Source organism: Tachysurus vachellii, chromosome 2 (genome assembly GCF_030014155.1).
Source record: "Tachysurus vachellii isolate PV-2020 chromosome 2, HZAU_Pvac_v1, whole genome shotgun sequence".
Lineage (NCBI taxonomy): Eukaryota > Metazoa > Chordata > Actinopteri > Siluriformes > Bagridae > Tachysurus > Tachysurus vachellii.
Genome location: NC_083461.1, coordinates 19,014,414 through 19,033,070, shown reverse-complemented (window position 1 = coordinate 19,033,070; position 18,657 = coordinate 19,014,414). Strand labels below are relative to the sequence as shown.

Genomic DNA, 18,657 nt, shown 5'->3' with positions numbered 1-18,657 from the left:
ATGCATGCTGCTCTAATGCCTGTCAGCTGCAGTGAGGGCTTTAGAGAACAATAATAAACAAAAATAACAGCAGTTCAAGAAGATAAATTAACCCAAACATGAAAAATAACACCAGGAGAGCAGAAACGTTGGGGATGAACTGAACAGCGAGACCATCCGCAACACGCTCAGGGAGAGAGATAGAAAGAGAGAAGGTGGGGTGAGGGAGAGTGGGAGAAAAATGAGAATGTGAGGAAGAGAGAGAGTGAAAGAGAGGGGTGAGGAAGAGAGAGAGAGTGAAAAAGAGAGAAGGGGTGAAAGAGGGAGAAAGAGTGAAAAAGAGAGAAGGGAGTGAGGGAGAGAGGGAGTGAGAAAAAGGGAAGGGGTGAGGTAGAGAGAGAGAGAGAGAGAGAGAGAGAGAGAGAGTGAGTGAGGGAGAAAGAGAGTGAGGGAGAAAGAGAGTGAGGATGAGAGAGTGCGCAAAGAAAAAGAAGGGGTGAGGGAGAGAGAGAGAGAGAGAGTAAGGGAGATGGAGAGTGACACGTCCACACACACACCCCCTCATACCCCCCAATTCCCCACCACACACATCCCTACACACACCAACATGCACCAAAGATTAAACGCAGTAAAAATCCCCCCAGAAACCTCAGTAGCATCAGCGATTTATTTCATAAGGAAATTGTAGCTTATAATTCTTTCACGTTCCCTTCAGTTAACGATTTCCTCCATTACCCACAATGCCATGATGATAGCGTTGCAGAGGGACTTAGCCCTCACTTTATCTCTAGCTACAGAGCGATGCAGCAGCACTTTAGTCATTTATAGCTCTCTCAAACCCTCATCTGTACACTCACATGCAGTACAGTCAGATTTCATATTTCAATGAACTGAATCATCATCATCATCATCATCACCATCATCAGGCTTGGCCAAGCACATTGTGTTACACGTGCATTATCCCCATGTCAGAAATAAGTACTTCAGTAAACAATTAAGTAAATAAATAATGTTTGCTTATTCGTTGGAACTGTAAAAAAAAAATGTATTCATGTACCAGCTGCTGAGTGAGTTTAGAAATCAGGGCATCTTTCCCTCGGAGCTCTTCTCTTAGCTTCTGCACCTCTTTCAACAGGTCATCCACCTGGAAAAACAGTGAGGTGATCAGAATCTGTTTAATACGACCAACGCTAGTGAGAACGTGATTCTTCACTGAATCGACTCACTTCAGGAAGTGAATCACCAAGTGTTGCGTTTTGGAAGGGCTTCTCTAACTTTTTTCCATCTCTGTACATTTCTGAGCAACGAATAAAAGAATTTTATGAGGACATTTTCATCCCTACACACACCTCAGGTAATATTTCTTTTGCTTTTTGCTTACGGCGTGAGACCAATCCAAATAAATCAAAAGCAAATAAATAAAAAGAATAAAAATTCACTCTGATTCAGGCGAGGCACAGACCGAAAGGCGTGAAAGCCGGTCGGTGTTTAAAGTCTGTCGACTGGGTTTGTGTCCTGATTCCTCCGTACACCAAACGACAGAAAAGTTAAGTAAAAGTAACATTGCATTCAGAAAAATTGTGTTAATGTGTCGTGTGGTAATTTGTGTAACTTGTTGCTCATTGAATTTCACTTCCACCGTCACATGACCGCTATAACTGTCACTGATTGGCTGCATGAATCTACAGTCTGCTCCTCTCATCATCACACCATTCGGTGTTTTTATTACCGCCTGATGATGGTTTTGCTGCGCTCGCTAACACACTGAACCAAAAGAATCGGATGTGAAGTAACAAAGAATTCGAATAATTCTTATTATTCGGCACAAGTGAGGCGTGCAGTGATATGGAGCTGATGTGACACGTCACGTGTGTGTGGAAGCTTCACTTTGTTGTTTCAGTTCAGGTTTTACTGTTACTTCTACAATCTAGCGTCGCTCTTCATCACCAGCATTCACGACTCATTTAAGACTCACTGCAGTGCTGAATGCATTTCATTCTGAAGCCACTAAAATAATTAGATACTCAAACTTTTGTAATCTCGCCCAGACACACTCCCCTGACTGTATCACTGCAACAAACATAACAGAGCAATACAGACTGCAGGGGGAAAAAAACAGTAGAAAGATTTTAGAGTGAATTAGTATTTTTCGCAGTAACAATACATGTAATAATAATAAAAAGTATGTGTTAGCGTTTATTAGCATGTATTATCATGTGTTAGCGTGTTTTAGAATGTGATGCCATTTGTTAGTGTGTGTGTATTAGTTGTGCATTATGTGGTTGTGTATTATTGTGTGTTAGTATGTTTTAGCGAATGTTAGTGTGTTTAGGTGTGTGTTAGTGTGTAGTAGCATGTGTTAGTGTGCATTATTATGTGTTAGCGTGTATAAGCATATATTAGGGTTTTAACATGTTAGTGTGTATCATGTTAGCATGTTTTAGGGTGTCTTTAGCTTGTATTAGTACGTGTTAACGTGTAGCAGCGCGTGTTAGCATGTAGCAACATGTGTTAGCGTGTAGCAGCAAATGTTCATGTGTAGAAGCACGTGTTAGCGTGTAGAAGCGCGTGTTAGCGTGTAGAAGCACGTGTTAGCATGTAGCAGCGTGTGTTAGCATGGAGCAGCGTGTGTTAGCATGGAGCAGCACATGTGTTTGCGTGTAGCAGCACGTATTAGCGTGTAGCAGCACGTATTAGTGTGTAGCAGCACGTATTAGCGTGTAGCAGCACGTATTAGCGTGTAGCAGCACGTGTTAGCATGTAGCAACCTGAGTTAGCATGAAGCAGCATGTGTTAGTGTGTAGCAGCATGCGTTTGCATGTAACAGCAAGCGTTAGCGTGTAGCAGCACGTGTTTGCGTGTAGCAGCATGTGTTAGCGTGTAGCAGCATGCAAGTGTTTGCGTGAAGTACCACATGTTAGGGTGCAGCAGCACGTGTTAGCAAGTAGCAACCTGTGTTAGCGTGTAGCAGCATGCGTTAGAGTGTAGCAGCATGCATTTGCGTGTAGCAGCATGCATTTGCGTGTAGCAGCACGCGTTTGCGTGTAGCAGCACACGTTAGCGTGTAGTAGAGAATGTTTCTGTGGTAAAGCAGCTTCAGAAGAAGGTGAGGTGTAACTGTGTGATGCAGTTTTATCTGTCTCAGTATTCTCCAGAGCGTGGTGTGAAGATAATACAATAAAACCCAAGGGCAAACAGTGGGATAAGCAGGCCAGTGCTAATGAAAGGAACTTTATTAACTGATGAGGAAAAATGCTAAGGAAGATGAATTGGTGACACGCAGGGGAATAAAGTGTATTGGACCTGATTGCCTTCATGCAAGTGGGACTGTAATCATATTTTCTGCCTGAGTTGCTGTGTGTCATTCTGCATTCTTCTGGAGGAGAGAAAGTTCTAGAGAAATGACCTGAAAAAAGGTGATCGTCATAACTGTGATTGTGTTTAAAGAGCTACTGAAATCAAAACCTTATGTCGGAGATATTCTTGTGATTTTTGAGTATTCTTGTGATCACTTCTTACTTTTTTTTTTTTAAGATTCATCCTGCTTTAGTCTTCTGTTAAATGCACTCTGGTTTGTATGAGCCCTGCCCCCTATGTGGCTGTGTCTTGCTCCACAGTAGCAGCTTGTTATCGGTAAAAATGGTCGGTAGATCAGTGTGTTTTTGGTAGTGGTTCTTCACACACACACACACGCACGCACACACACACACACACACACACACACACACACACACACACACACACACACACACACACACACACACACACACACACACACACACACACACACACACACACACACACACACACACACACACACAACACCCTCTTCCAAGCGAGAATAAACGGACGGACGGAAAGTTTTAAGAGACACACAGATTGTCAGTTTTGATGTGCATAATATCGCAAACATTTTAGAGTTTGAATTTGGCTAATAAACAAGATATGCAAAGATTATTACTTTACAAATAACCATGTGTAAAAAAAAAATACACTTAAAGCTTTACATTGCATTTTTAAATATTCAAAACAGAATTTTGCTTGAAATACAAAAACTTACTTGATAACTTGGCTCTTCAGAGGACGGACTGGACACTAAATGCTCAGCTTCACCAACTGATCCATCCTCTTCAAACTAAAAAGACAACACACACACACACACACACACACAATGAGCCTAATTCTGCACAACAGCTTACCCTTAACACTAACCACTTCCATTCTAACCTGCATCAAGTCTCACGTGGGATGTAATTAAACCTTCTCCAGCTCTTGTTTATAGTGCAATAAAGGAACCAAACAACAAAATGGAAACGAACAGTGCAGGAAACAATGAAGTAAAGCTACTGCCTTAATTATGACAAGCAAATAAACGGTCGACTCTTCACTCAGTTTAATGAAGGAATTAATCTGGCCAGGAGAGCGGAACGTCAACAAGCTCACGCATTGCTGCCCAAATCAGTATTCTGGTCTTCATGAAGTCTCGAGTCCTAATCATATCCATCATGACACACAACAACAAAATGACCTGAGAGCTCAGTGTTCAAGAAAGCAACTGCCTGTGCAGAATGTCGATGAGGTAATTGAGAGGCTTTTTTTTTTAATTCCGTCTCAACAATCCTGAATGGCTTCAGGGAATTTTTTTAATCCAGCATGAAAACTGTGTTCATGTTGACGAGTTAAATCTCTCCAGAAAAGAATCATTTCTTTCCTTAACAGTGGCAATGTACAGATATCCTTTAAAAAAAAAAAAATAAAATAAAAACTCAACCTGGGTCAGCTGTCTGATTACAGGCCGATATTAAATCTCCCGTTTATCTCCAAAATCCTAAAAACTGTATCGGTCAGGATTTAGGCCTCATCACAGTAATGAGACGACACTGGTTAAAGCAAATGTCTATTTCTGACATTATTAATCGTATTATTCTCCTTGATAGATAAAAAAATATTGGTCTTATTCTGCAGACGCTTTATGATTCTCCACACCTGCTTTAATGAAAGGGTGCTCTTTGTTGGAAGGCTTGTATAATAAAGGCTACAACAGGGGGCAGAGCTTCTTCTTACAAAGCCTGCAGTTATGAAACAGCCTTCCAATTAGTGTTCACGTCTCAGTGTTTAAAGCGGCCTTCACACTGCACACGACAAACGACGGCCGATAAACCGGAAGTCATTAATTTCCTATGGAGAGTCGCAAAGGCGCTGCGTGAGGTGCTGATCATCTGCAGATCTGTAATTTTCGGATCCGTTTTGAGCGTTGAATCCGTAAAAAAATTTGAACTTGTGCGACTACACCGCATCTGATATGCCGACCGGATGTGATGTATTCCACTGTTGTCCAATCTTTTTGTTTTAAATACATTGTTTTTGATAAAAAAGTAATAACTTATTAATATTTATATTGTATTATTTTTAATGTTGTTTCCTCAAAAATTATTCACGGTCTTTCTGGATTTATTGTTGTATTGATTGTTGAATGAATTAATTAAGGAGTAGATACATTCACCATGATAAATGGAGGGAGAATACAGGCTCTTGGCCTTTGCTTTCCTTTACTGGAGACGCAAAAGAAAATATTGCAAATCAGTGTGGATAAAACACTACCTGACTCTGAGAAAAAGTCTCGGCGAGTATCCATGCTTCATTTTTTCTGTTAACATCTCTGTATGATTCTAGATATGTATCATACAGTATTGGGTTTTCCGAGACCGCGAGAATTATTCTCTCCCATGCTGACGTCTACACGATCATATTGCACATTTATAGTAACGCAAGGTTACTATGCCGGGTCACATCGTGTGGTGGCGTGGTTATTTACTGGAATGAATTCTGCCGTTTACGGCTTTGACGACTCGACTGTTAAAGCTGTAGGTTTTCAGATCAGAAGGTCAAGGGTTCATGTCCCAACACCACCAAGCTACCAGAGTTGAACCACTGAGCTCCAGGAGAACTGTATCATGGCCAACCCTGTGCTCTGATCCCAGCTTTCTAACAAGATAAGATATTCAAAAAGGGATTTCGTTGTGTGATAATGTATATGTGACAAATAAAATCTTCTTCTTTTCATACTAAAACGCTGCTGGATTACAGCCATGCTTACCCAGGCACATTACTTGTGGGATTATTTTTCTTTTCATTCACAGAGACCATTCACCAGCAGGATTATCGACCCAGAGGATATTTCACTACAGGACAGAGGCATCGGTAAAGTCGAACCTGTAAGACTGTAATGCTGGATTGTTTCTGTTGATTCTTTGCTCTCCGCCATATGATTAGAGCCCAGACTAATGTTACCAGTTCCTCTCTGGGGTGAGCTGTTATGCCTGTTGTGGCCCATACGGGGAGCTCTTTTTAGTGTCGGTTAATAGAAAGAAAAATGAAAGGAAAGGAAGCAGTTGAGGAGGTATGGGATAACCTTTCAACGATTTCTGCACAAACCCTGTGACTAGGTATCTTAAACCCTTAAACACAAACCCTGTGTCGCTAGCTAAGTGTAATTTCCTCACACAGTGAACATCAGGCTTCGAGCGAATCGCTGTAAATCTTCGTGTTGTAGTGAAACAGACATAATCATGATCTGTCTGTAATCAGATAGTGGCTGTCAAAATGTCCTCCATGCTCCTGCTCCCGTAATACTTCATCATCGTTATCATCATCATCATCAAAACACAGAAGAGCGATTACACCCTCCGTAGAGTCCACAGAGTTTGAATGTTTTTCAGTAAACGGTTAAAAAGATCAGAAGAAAAAGAAAGAGAAGTGAAGTGAGTTAATGAGAGATTATTTCTCTAGGATTGTTGAGAAAGGGGAACTGAGATCGGTGGAGTGAAGAGACGACGATGATGGCTGGTGTTTAAACCAGTGACTTTTACCTCAGCTGATGAGACAGAGACTGAAGTGCCTCTAAAAATTTGGTCATTAAGATTAAAATTAAAATGGAGAGGTCAGTGTACTCCATCGTTTGGTGGAAAGCAAAAGAAATCCTTAAATGCTTTAGTTTTTCCTCCCGTTTCACTTTAAAATGCAGAATGAAAAAAAAAACATGTAAAAGAGGAAGACATTTTTCAAAAGACACTGCATATTATACCACAGAGTAAACAAAGCACGGCAAAAGCAATATTGTCTCTGTAATTACACAGCGTCTAGAACTTCTGTCTACAGCAAAGAGATATTAGCATGTCGTCTCTCTGCAAAACGGCCTCTCTGCTCTTTAAGGAAATCGGTATCTTCAGACACAGATATCGACTTTTTTTTTCTGCAATAGGACCGGAGGATGATGTGTTATTGTGTACCTTTGAAAATTGTCCTCATGATTGCCAAGCTTTTATCCGGGGTGGAGTGTCAATATGATTTGTGCTCTGTTGAAAAGCAGTGCCGTCTCTGACCGAGTGCAGGGAATGATAGTTTTACACGGCCTCGCCAATCCTGAAAAGCCTCATTGTACTCTGAAGACATGTAAGAAAGACGAAATAACAGATCTGGAAAAAAGCTCATTCCAGCTCCGAAAGACACATGCAATACAAAAAATGATGAAGCAGAAAACAAGCGTTTCTATACCGTTTTCAACTAAAGATCAAGAGGGAGAAGAAGTTTTCCCATGTCAAAGGTCAGCTATGGCAGAAAGGCAGACGTTTAAAGTAGAAACTGATAAAAACCTGAAGTGACGCATGTCTTGTGAATCAAAACAGACGTGTAAAATCCTGTTTGTTCTCATTTCCATTTGGCCAAAAGGTGAAATGTGTAATTAAGGTATGAAGAGATTCTCAGCTGTCAGAAGAAAGCCTAAGGAAACTATTTGTGTGAGAGATAAACAACAAAATATTAATTAAGATCATTAATTCCTCATTAGGTTTTTATCATTACACGCTGTCTGTTCCCCTAGGACGTGCACATACTCTAGAAGCGATATTATTGGCTCCTAAGTGGCAAGACAGAAATGCATTCATCTTACACATAGTGTATTTGTGTAGTGTTGTTTTCTTTAAATGCTTTTAATATTCTCCTCGAATATTCTTACTTTTGGGAAATGAGAACAATTGGGAACTGGTTAAATATCAGAATATACATGTGATTCAGAAACAAGGGAAAAGTTCAGTATAGTCTGTATATAAACCAGTCAAACACTGATTGTCTTGGTTCAATGTTCTCAAAGATGATGTATTGGAAGGAGGAAAAATGGGGGAAATTGTGATGTCTAGATGACTGGATCAGAGCCTCTCAAAAACATCAGGACATGTCGGGTGATCCGGGTATGCAGGGGTTAGTACCTACCAAAAGTACTCCAAGGAAGGACAACTGGTGAACCAGAGCTCACTGATGTACATGAGAGCTGTGTAACTGCAGATTGGTCAGCGTGCCCATGCTAACCGCTGTACACCACCGAAAGATCTGACTGGCCATGTGAGCATCAGAATTGGACCATGGAACAATGTAAAAAGGTGAGCTGAATTGATAAATCTTCAGGAATGTTCAGGAACAGTTTAAGGATAGTTCAAGGTGTTGATGGCACTCAAATTCACCAGATCTCTATCCGATTGTGTGATGTGCCGGACAAACAAGTCCATGAAGGCTCCGCCTTTATGGACATAAAGGATCAGCTGCAAGCATCTTGGTACCACAGCACAGCTTCAGAGACTTGTGGAGTACATTATTATTATTATTATTATTATTATTATTATTATTATTATTATTATTATTATTATTATTATTATTATTATTATTATTATTATTATTATTATTATTATTATTATTATTATTATTATTATTATTATTATTATCAAACATCACTCTGTCACATTAATGTATACATGACTAAAAGAGAATAAAATCTTAATTTAAATGAAGACTTAAAGTTCCTGCATTACCTCTGAATGTTACAAAGGGCTGACACTAGAGGCTCCTTCAGTTTATGTTAAATAAATGATATGTCTAAGTAGAGTGTCCTCTGTATACGTCTCTATAGCAGATTAGAACCTGTTCACTAGAGAGAGAGAGAGAGAGAGAGAGAGAGAGAGAGAGTGAGTGTGTACGTGTGTGTGTGTGTGTGTGTGTGTGTGTGTGTGTGTGAGAGAGAGAGGGAGAGAGAGAGAGAGAGAGAGAGAGAGAGAGAGAGAGAGAGAGAGAGAGAGAGAGAGAGAGACCGACCTGCAGCAGTGTCCTCAGATGAAACAGCTGTTCTTTAACAGACAAGCAGTCCTGGGCCATGTGCTCCAGCATCAACTCATCCAGAGACGAATCTCCTGATCCTCTCCTGCTCAAGTCCAGTGTGTGACCGTTATCAAACGCCTCAAGAACTCCGTCCCTGCTGATCACGCATCACAAAAGGTAGATTAATTCACGGCACAGTTAGAACGATAGCCTGTATAACATTTTATGTAACAAGAGCAATGGGACAGAAACAAGCAGGAGATGTTGATCTGTGTGACTGGGTGGAGGTGGAGACGGTGTACAGGTGAAAAACTGGACACCTTCCTGTGGTGCTCAGGCTGATTTACTTAAACAGAACAGACCCAAAGGCTGCTAAAGGGAGTGACAGAGCAGCAACACCTGCTTATTCATGCAACCATCCAATCAGCCAATCATGTGGCGAGACGCAATGAATAAGTGAATAAAAAAAACTCAATGACTTGTCCAAAGGCATGTCCACCTTGTGTGTGTCCACTGTAGCCTCAGATTCCTGTTCTTGGTTGAATGGAGTCATCAGCCTTAAGGTTGTGTTTCAGAGATGCTTTTTGGTATGTTGTTAATGCGAGTTTGCTTCAGACCTCACTCAACTATGACTCATAACTGGATGTATTTTGTTTTCTACATCATTCGGTGTCAATTCTGAAGACCGCTGTTTGAAAATCCGAACAAGTTTCTAAAAAACCCAAACTGGCACCAACCGCCATTAACCAGTCAGATCACTGAGATTTTCCACATTTTCATTTCAATAAAATGAACATTTCCTGAAGCTGCATGACTGACCAGGATGAAGAGCATAAACATATACAGCCTCTTCTGTAAGTATTAGTTCAGCAAGAATAAATGTTTTCTTTGTTCTTTAGATCAGAACTTCAGCTTTCATTTGCTGAGATCTTTAGTATCAGACCACCCAATATTTAGGACAGTCTCAAAGTAAATTTAAGTAAATTCCAATTAATATTTTATATATTAAAAGAGAAATCATTAGGCAAACTACATGATTCCCATTTAAAGAACGGTCTCATGTTTTGTATTGTAGCTGTGACAGACTAGAAAATCGCGATTCTAAAGCTAACGCTAAAGCCCCAGTGAAAGCTAGCTCAAACTACATTTTAAAAAGAGACATGCATTACTGAATAAAAGAAGATTCAAGATACATTTGAAATTAATGTCTTCATTTTTACTGAACACTGTGCCCAACACGACCTACCCGTTAGGTTCTAACGGTCAAAACCCTCTAACGGATGTGCAACACGAACAGAAACGGTAAACTTTCCCCAAACGGAGACAAACATAAATTACAGGTTCACAATTTAAATTGATCGAATACAGACTTTTACCTTCCCTCGTAGTGTAGCTGCTCCGTTCTGCACTGCTGTCGTTTTCTCCATGGCCAGTAATCACTCTCTGAGTGATCATAATGGGACGCTACCTCAACATCTGTAATATAGAAGGCAGTCTGTAAATAATGCAACCGAGCAGTTTAAAAAGGACAGTGTGTGCACAAGGGCAAGAATCCATGGCCTGATTCAGAGTTCATGTCCAAAGCGTAAAAGTACCAGGTGCTTTAGTGATAACAGTTAAACGGCCCTGAGCTGCAGCCTGTGAAGATATGAGCAGTAATACCAGGCCATTACTCAATCTGATAGGAGTCTGGTGTCTCAAAAGCTCTGAGGTTCACATTAAGAGAAAATCTCTCTCTCACATACCCACACACACACACACGCGCGCGCGCCCGGACACACACACAAACAGACACGCACACACACACACACGCCCGCACCTGCCCGCACATGCATGCACACACGCATATATATATATTATATATAAGCATAATAAAAGCATTTTCAATAGTGCTGAGTAAACTTGTTTAACTCAGAAACCAGATTGGATTTCTGCTGTGTGTTCATGTAAAAGCCTTTCTCTGGTCAGACCCAATCTGAGAGGCAGTAGAAATGAAACCACAGGAGGATCATCAGGATCCTGTCTGAGTGACAGCAGGAGATAGCAGGTAACTAGTGATGCACCACTTAAACATCAGCACTTAAATATTTTCTAAACATTGCTTGCTCAGTAGCTCTGGCAGTATATACTGATCGATGGGTTGTGAGCTTAAGACGCCACCACAGTCAAGCTGCCACTCCTCCAGTGTTTTAGCGAGTCCCTTAATCCCTCAGCTGCTGATTTATAGAGCATTCCAATGGCTATTTGGGGGTTTACGGAATTGATGCCTTTGGTCTAGAGTTAGATTTATAAAAGTATAGATTTTTATGACATTAGACGTGTACTAATTGACTTTTATTTAAAAGTAGAAAAACAAGTTTATGCTTTAGAATTTTAAAAATTTAAAAAAAATGGATTGCAGGCACTTTCTTGTTTATTTACTGACCATTTTAAAAATCTCTTACACACTGTACTACAGCAAAAAAGGATTGCAGCAACATGGCAGCAAACCATGTAGTTTATTATTTGCACAGACATACAGATTTACCATCCCTGCAAGAACCTTGCCAGTCTCATTAGGGACGAATCGTGCGGAGTAAGATTTTGGCCCCAACCATAGTTTGACTTCACCACAGACAAGACAAATGTCCACACTGTAGGAGCAGATGTTGCCAAATTTTCTGCTTAGAATATAGTATCCAGACTGCGATAAGCTTTTACAGCTTCTCTCGTAAAGACGCTCTCAGTTTCATCCACATGATGACACATCTGGATATGTCACTTGAGTTAAACGTTTTAACTGAAGAGTCTTATTTTGAGGGTCTAGTCATTTCAATTGATCGTTTATTTTGTGAGTTTTTGAAAATACCTTAACAAACCAGTTCCAGTGAAACCACCAGAAATGCTTCAGGATCAGACATTGCAACACCTTTGCTACTGTTTACATCCTTAAAAAAAAGAATGTTTACATTATATCCCGTATCGGTCATTCTCATTTTGGATAAAAGCCCCTGAAATATTAAAAAAAATCCTCCTCATTTCATATAGGAGGGTTCCAGTCAAATTTCACTCCCAGGCTCTAACACTTTATGCCTCATACTGACTGATATAAAAACTGTGACCTGTTTGGTTGTACCGTGAGCCTCAGCCATACTGTAAACTCTTGCGCATGAGTTTGAGGAGTTTGTTTAAATACCAATAACAAATATATGTGTGTGTGTGTGTGTGTGTATATATATATATATATACATATACTATATATATATATATATATATATATATATATATATATATATATATATATATATATATGATAAATGTAGAGAAGTGCAAAAATTTCACAGTTAAAAAGGGTGGACAGACTGTTTTGCTTGGATCAGAGACAAGAAAACATTGCAGTTAAATAAATAAAACCAAATCTGAAAAATTTAATATTCAAGTCTGCTACATGAGTAATTCTGTGATACTGTGATATATCCAGTTAAATGGCCAGCTCATCTCAGCACAAGCACACAGGTATAGCACAGCGGTGGAAAGAATAGAATGGTGGAAAGATTCTGAGCTGCTACACAGTTAAAGTGGATCTTCAAACAGTTGAGTGATGGCACGTACCACTGTGGAGAGAGACATCTTCAGGCAGGTCCACATCCAGCATGAGGTCATCCTCCTCCAAATCACAAGAGTCCAAGTTGTCCAATTTATTGAGAATGTCCTTGTGGGAAAAAAAGAAAGAGAGAGTGAAAAATCTTTTTTTTTTTTTTTTTTTTTTTAAATCGTAGAGTATAAGAAAAGGAGGATGTTGAAGCCTGAATGGATATAGATTTTGCTCGGTGTGCTTGTTGCCCGTCTTTATCTTCTGATGTATATTATATCTAGAGTATCTGCGAATAACAACAAGCACTTTGATGTACAATTGTCACAGACATTTTTTGCAGACGACATATATTATTTAAACTTAAACCAAAGCTTTAGAGTGTCTATAAATCTGTAACTCTGCATATGTGTGTGTTTTGGGATTAATCAACAAAGACAGAAAAAGCAGCCAAAATATCTAAGATCTAATATATCTAACATAAATAGAGAAACTAAATCTTGTTGGACAATATGGCTTGAAGCAAAGCTTCATAATCAACAACGAGGCCATCTTGTTCAGCTTTAAGATATCCACATCATTTACATGACATGAACAGTCTGAGACAAACATCAACACAGGACAACTGTCCAACACAATCCAAATGTGATAAAATGGCTCCATGTTCTATCTAGCCATAAAAACATCATAGCCATGTCATCTGAATGAAGTTTCATGGAGATGGACTGAAACCTGCACGTCATATAATATATACCTAGGCTGAAGATTAGACTGTGTTTAAGTGGCAGATGTTTAAGGAACACATTTAGCCCTGGAGAGCGCGAGGACTTTGACTAAAGTGCAGTAATGCATGGAGCCGAGAACAACCTTCTCTCCTCCCTGAGAGAGCTTAGTCGCAACTGAACAGTTCTGAGAAATTACTTTTCCTCATGAGTAACTTCTGTTCCACACACAGACGAAAACAGAGAAATCTTCTGAGAAAGAAAGATGTGTACTGGACTGAGGGTCAGCGATTTCAGAAGGTTTACACTCAGAATGTGTACAGCTGTGGGCTTACACTCTAAAACCTTCTTGTCTGCAGTCTGACATCAACACAGAATCGAGCTAAACAGTAGGCTTGTAAGATACTATACATTTTTTTCCATGATGGTGATTTATTTGAAAAAATTGCAGTTAATAATTCTGATAGTATAATAATCCTTTGTCTAATGTGCACATGACTGACACTTTCAGTATTTATTATTGCAAAAGTAATGTATTGAATCACTGTCTAGTTATCATTATTATTACATTTAACAGTACATGTTAAGTCATGTGACTGCAGTCAAGAGCTGCTGTTCATGCCAATACAAATAAAATATTGTGACAACAGAAATCTAAATTTGATTTGATTTGTTTGGTGTATTTATGAGTGATAAATACATGTGACAGTGACATAAAGGAAGGAGCAGAGAGAGGCATTTTTTCCACACCTTTTATACACATAAAATACAAGAGTAATAACATTGCTCCCTGCATGACTACCAACTGATGCTGAAGAGACAGCACCACTTCAGCACCACCTCTACTGTGGAAAGCAGACGAGCGCATGGCCACAGGGCGAAGCAGCAATACTGTAGCTATGTAATTTATATAAATGAAAATTGACTCTATATATCTTTATGCATACATACTAGATACATAGATCTTTATGATAATTTAATTAGTATATATTCATGTGCTGGGTTTGTTTTTCCCTTCCTTTATTTGATATTATTGTTTGTTATTTTGCTTTGGCAACATTGTGAAAACAGTCATGACAATATAGCACAATGTACTGGAGAGAGAGAGAGAGAGAGAGAGAGCAAGAGAGAGAGGGAGAGAGGGACCTTGTATACATGCTGAACTCTTCTCTCTGTTGGTGATTATGAATAGGTTTTTGTGAACAGTTTTGTTCTGCTCTAAGCAGCCTCGTCATCATCCACTCGATCGATACTGAGACTTTATCCTCTTTATCTCCTTTGCCTCAGTGATCTTTGCAGCAGCCTTGTCTCCTGTTTATCACTTACACACACTGCTATGTCTTCTACTGCAACAACAAATCATCTCTCATTTACACTATAAATAGAAACCTTCTATAAGAGCTACAATAACAAAAAATCAGCAAAGCATGCTTCTCTATTCACATACACACAAACACACACCAGTGAGTGAGAAAGTGTGTGCACATACACACAATCACAAACGCACTCGCACTCTCATACTCACACACACACAGACATATGTACTCACTTACACAGACAGACAGCCAGACAAACATTAAATAGGAGACATGGACTGGTGTGTGCGTGTGTGAACAGAGAAGCATACATGACTAATTTTGTGTTATATATGCCACACTTCCCTTAAAGCAGGACTCTGCCTAGCACAGCATCACATTTCAAGTCCTACTGTTGTTTTTCGTTTCCTTACGTTCTTCAATAAGGTGCAACAGGCCAGAAAATATAACAACAGCCAGCTGCTCGAGGAGTTCGAGGTGAGAAGGGGAAATGCTGATCTTTCTGACAGTTAGAGCTGGTACACAGAGGCAGAAATAGAGGAGAATCAATATTTCAGGAGGATCGTCTCACTGCGGACATGCGACAGAGAACCTACTACACACCAGCAGAACCTTTGTGCTTACACACAGCCAGCTCAGAGTTAGTCAGAGTGAAAAGAGAGAGAGAGAGAAATGTGGAAAAACAAATCCACTGAGGATAACGTCAGGTGGAGTTCTCTTACTGCTTCACATGACACTGACGAGAATGGCGCTCAAAGAGTAACCATAATGACACTGTGCAAGTTCGAGTAAAGTGTAGAGAACAGCAGGAGTGATGATGAATCAGGGTTTGGTTGTGAAGTTTGCAAAATATTTCATCAGATCAAAGCAAATACGTGAAAAAAAACAGCCTATAAACATAAAAAAACATTCATGTCATTCATCTACTGTGCTTTTTTAAACCTAAAAGGTGGTTTATGGCAGAAAATTGTGATGTTCATGTCAGAAGCTTAATTCTATACCAACTAGGCCATGTTTGTGGGGATTTAGATGCATCAACCTGCTGCGAGATATAAACTTGGGAAACGTCTGGGAAAGTGTTTTTAAACATCTTAGTTACAGCCCTAACAAGTGAATTCGGCCTTTTTCAGACATGTAGCTCTAATTAGTCTGATTACTGAATGCTGACACACTTTTGTCTCTTTTCGTTTGCGTTCTTTAATCTTTCCCATGTTAGTAATAAGCAACACTTATTTGATGCTTCACTTGAACACTTTTGACTTTGAAATTGAGCCTCAAACAAATAAACCTTTTTTAGAATAAAGAATATCAATAGGCTTAAGATAATTAACCACTGATCGTTAGTGACTATTTAATGCATGTTTACCATGTAAGGGTGCAAGTAATTCTGGATCAAATTTTACCTGGTACTTTCATACTGATGTAAAGCTTCCACAATAGCCATCTGTCAGTAATAAACTGTAGCTGTAACTGTCTTCTAGGTTTAGCACATTTAGTAAATTCACAGTGTTGTATTTGTGATCATTTACTGAACATCGATCATAAACAAAAGAAGGGTTATTTATTTATTTGGCAAGAAAACAAAATCCATCCAGTGTAGTGACGTGTTTGGTTTTACAATGTGGCCTAAATCCACATTTCATTTTAGCGTCTCAGTGAACTGATGCACACAATGAGTCAACCGATGTAAACACAATCTCACTTTATCAACAGTTCCACGATATAACGGAATTTATTTCCTTCTTGCTAGAGTGCAATCTGCCAGTTTATGCAACAAACAAATGATGCGGTAAATATTTGCTCAACACCGTCTCTGTCATTATGTCTATTTTCTCAACGCAGCTGATAAAAACACCAACCTCACATCATGTTGTTTGTGATAGACGTGTTTGTTAAATGTAAAAAATGACCACAGTCAGGTGTTTGTGTAATTGCTGTTAAAGGACTAGAAGGCATTGAAGGATGTGTCTGAAAATTATGACTTTTTTTTTCTAATTTCGATATGGAGGTGTATAATGTTATTATTCCCAGAGGATTTCAGAATCTATAAATATCTTATAGACTATGCATGGACGGTTAAAACATATTTTACTTTCTATTATAAATGAGCAGCAGAAATAATTCCAGGTATTATATATCCTGTGTCAAGTAACATGTTGGTAAAGATTGAGTTATAACAATGACTAGAAAACTAATCCCATATGCACAGCACTACAGTGAAACTCGGTCAGAACTCTTCACCAAAATAGGAAGCTCAGGGTAACAATGACCTCAGGGCAACAGAAAGGTCAAGATAAGCCAAGAAAGACAAGGAACGCTTCCAGCCCAGATGGTGTCTCCCCCTCCTGTCTCAAAGCGAGTGCTGACCAACTAGTTCCTATCTTCACCCATATCTTCAACAGATCACTGGAGCTGTGTGAAGTCCCCTCCTGATTTAAACTCTCCAGAATCATCCCGGTCCCCAAGAAACCCTCCATCACTGGACTGAATGACTACAGGCCTGTCGCTCTGACATCTGTCGTTATGAAGACCTTTGAACAGCTGGTATTGGCCCACCTAAAGACTGTAACAGTACAGATGCTGGATCCCCTACAGTTTGCTTACCAAGCAAACAGATCAGTGGACGACGCAGTCAACATTGGGCTGCACTACATTCTGCAACACCTTGACCGCCCAGGGACATACGCCCGGATTCTCTTTGTCGACTTCAGTTCGGATTTTAATACAATAATTCCGGAAATTCTCCACTCCAAACTCCTAAAGCTCACTATACCCCCTGCCATCTGTCAGTGGATCTCCAGCTTCCTGACAGGTGAGACTGGGAGGTGTCACCTCCAGTATTCGGACAATCAGCACTGGTGTTCCTCAGGGATGTGTCCTCTCCCCACTGCTATTCTCCCTCTATACCAATGACTGTACTTCAAGTGACCCAACAGCTAATCTCATGAAATTTGCAGATGATACTACGCTCATAGATATCATCCAAGATGGCGATGAGCCTGCATAGCAGCAGGAGGTAAAGCGTCTGGTGCTATGGTGCAGTCAGAACAGCCTAGAGCTAAACACCCTCAAAACTGTGCAGATGATAAAGGCCTTCAAGTTTCTGGGCACTACCATTTCCCAAGACCTGAAATGGGAGTGCAACATAAACTCCATTATCAAAAAGGCCCAGCAGAGCAGAGGACTTTCTACTTCAATTAAAGATAGTATGGTCTGCCACAGGAGCTGTTGATGCAGTTCTACACTGCAGTCATTGAATCTGTCCTGTGCACATACATCACCATCTGGTTTGAAGCAGCAACAAATAAGAACAGGAACAGACTTCAACGCACAGTAAAAACAGAGGAAAAAATAATTGGTGCCCCTGTCCACTCCCCAGGACTTGTACAACACAAGAAGCAGAAAACGGGCAGGAAAAAAAATCACCAATGACCCTTCGCACCCTGGACACAACCTCTTTCAGCTCCTCCCCTCTGGCAGGTGCTACAGAGCTTTGCTTACTAAAACTGCCAGACACAGCAACAGTTTCTTTCCCCAGGCCCCTTATCACCCTGATTAACAACTCACCATAATTATATTCCTTGCTTCATACCTATAAGTACTGCATTATCAGAACTGTCAGTCATCACATAATCCGTATATGCTACACACTACTGCTGCTGCATATTGTACAAAAAGCATAATATTGCACAATACTGTTATTTGCAACTGGGATTTCAGGGTAACAGCAAGCTCAGAATATCAATGATCCCAAGGTAACAGTGAGTTTAGGGTAGCAGTGACCTGAGGGTAACCAGGAGATCATGGTGCCCAAAACCTCAATGTACTAATAACAGTAACCTCAGAGTTATGGGGACCTCAGTGTGATAGGGAGTTCAGGGGAGTGTCTGGAGCATCTCTCTCTCTCTCCAAACGTATACAGTGC

General features: G+C 40.0%; 1 protein-coding gene across 5 annotated transcripts in view; it reads right to left on the bottom strand.

Annotated features, from left to right (window-relative positions):
• The window catches only part of ccser2b (coiled-coil serine-rich protein 2b), a 50,042-nt gene that overhangs the window by 12,881 nt on the left and 18,504 nt on the right, over positions 1-18,657 (bottom strand). For 3 of the 5 annotated variants that reach the window (XM_060862137.1, XM_060862162.1, XM_060862169.1), the window contains exons 4-8: positions 12,715-12,814; positions 10,500-10,599; positions 9,121-9,280; positions 4,040-4,114; positions 1,037-1,123 (exon numbers count right to left, since the gene is read on the bottom strand). In XM_060862137.1, coding sequence (XP_060718120.1) covers positions 1,037-1,123; positions 4,040-4,114; positions 9,121-9,280; positions 10,500-10,599; positions 12,715-12,814 — 522 coding nt within the window. The remainder of the gene's footprint in view (positions 1-1,036; positions 1,124-4,039; positions 4,115-9,120; positions 9,281-10,499; positions 10,600-12,714; positions 12,815-18,657) is intronic. The other 2 variants (XM_060862146.1, XM_060862154.1) reach the window with 2 other exon arrangements.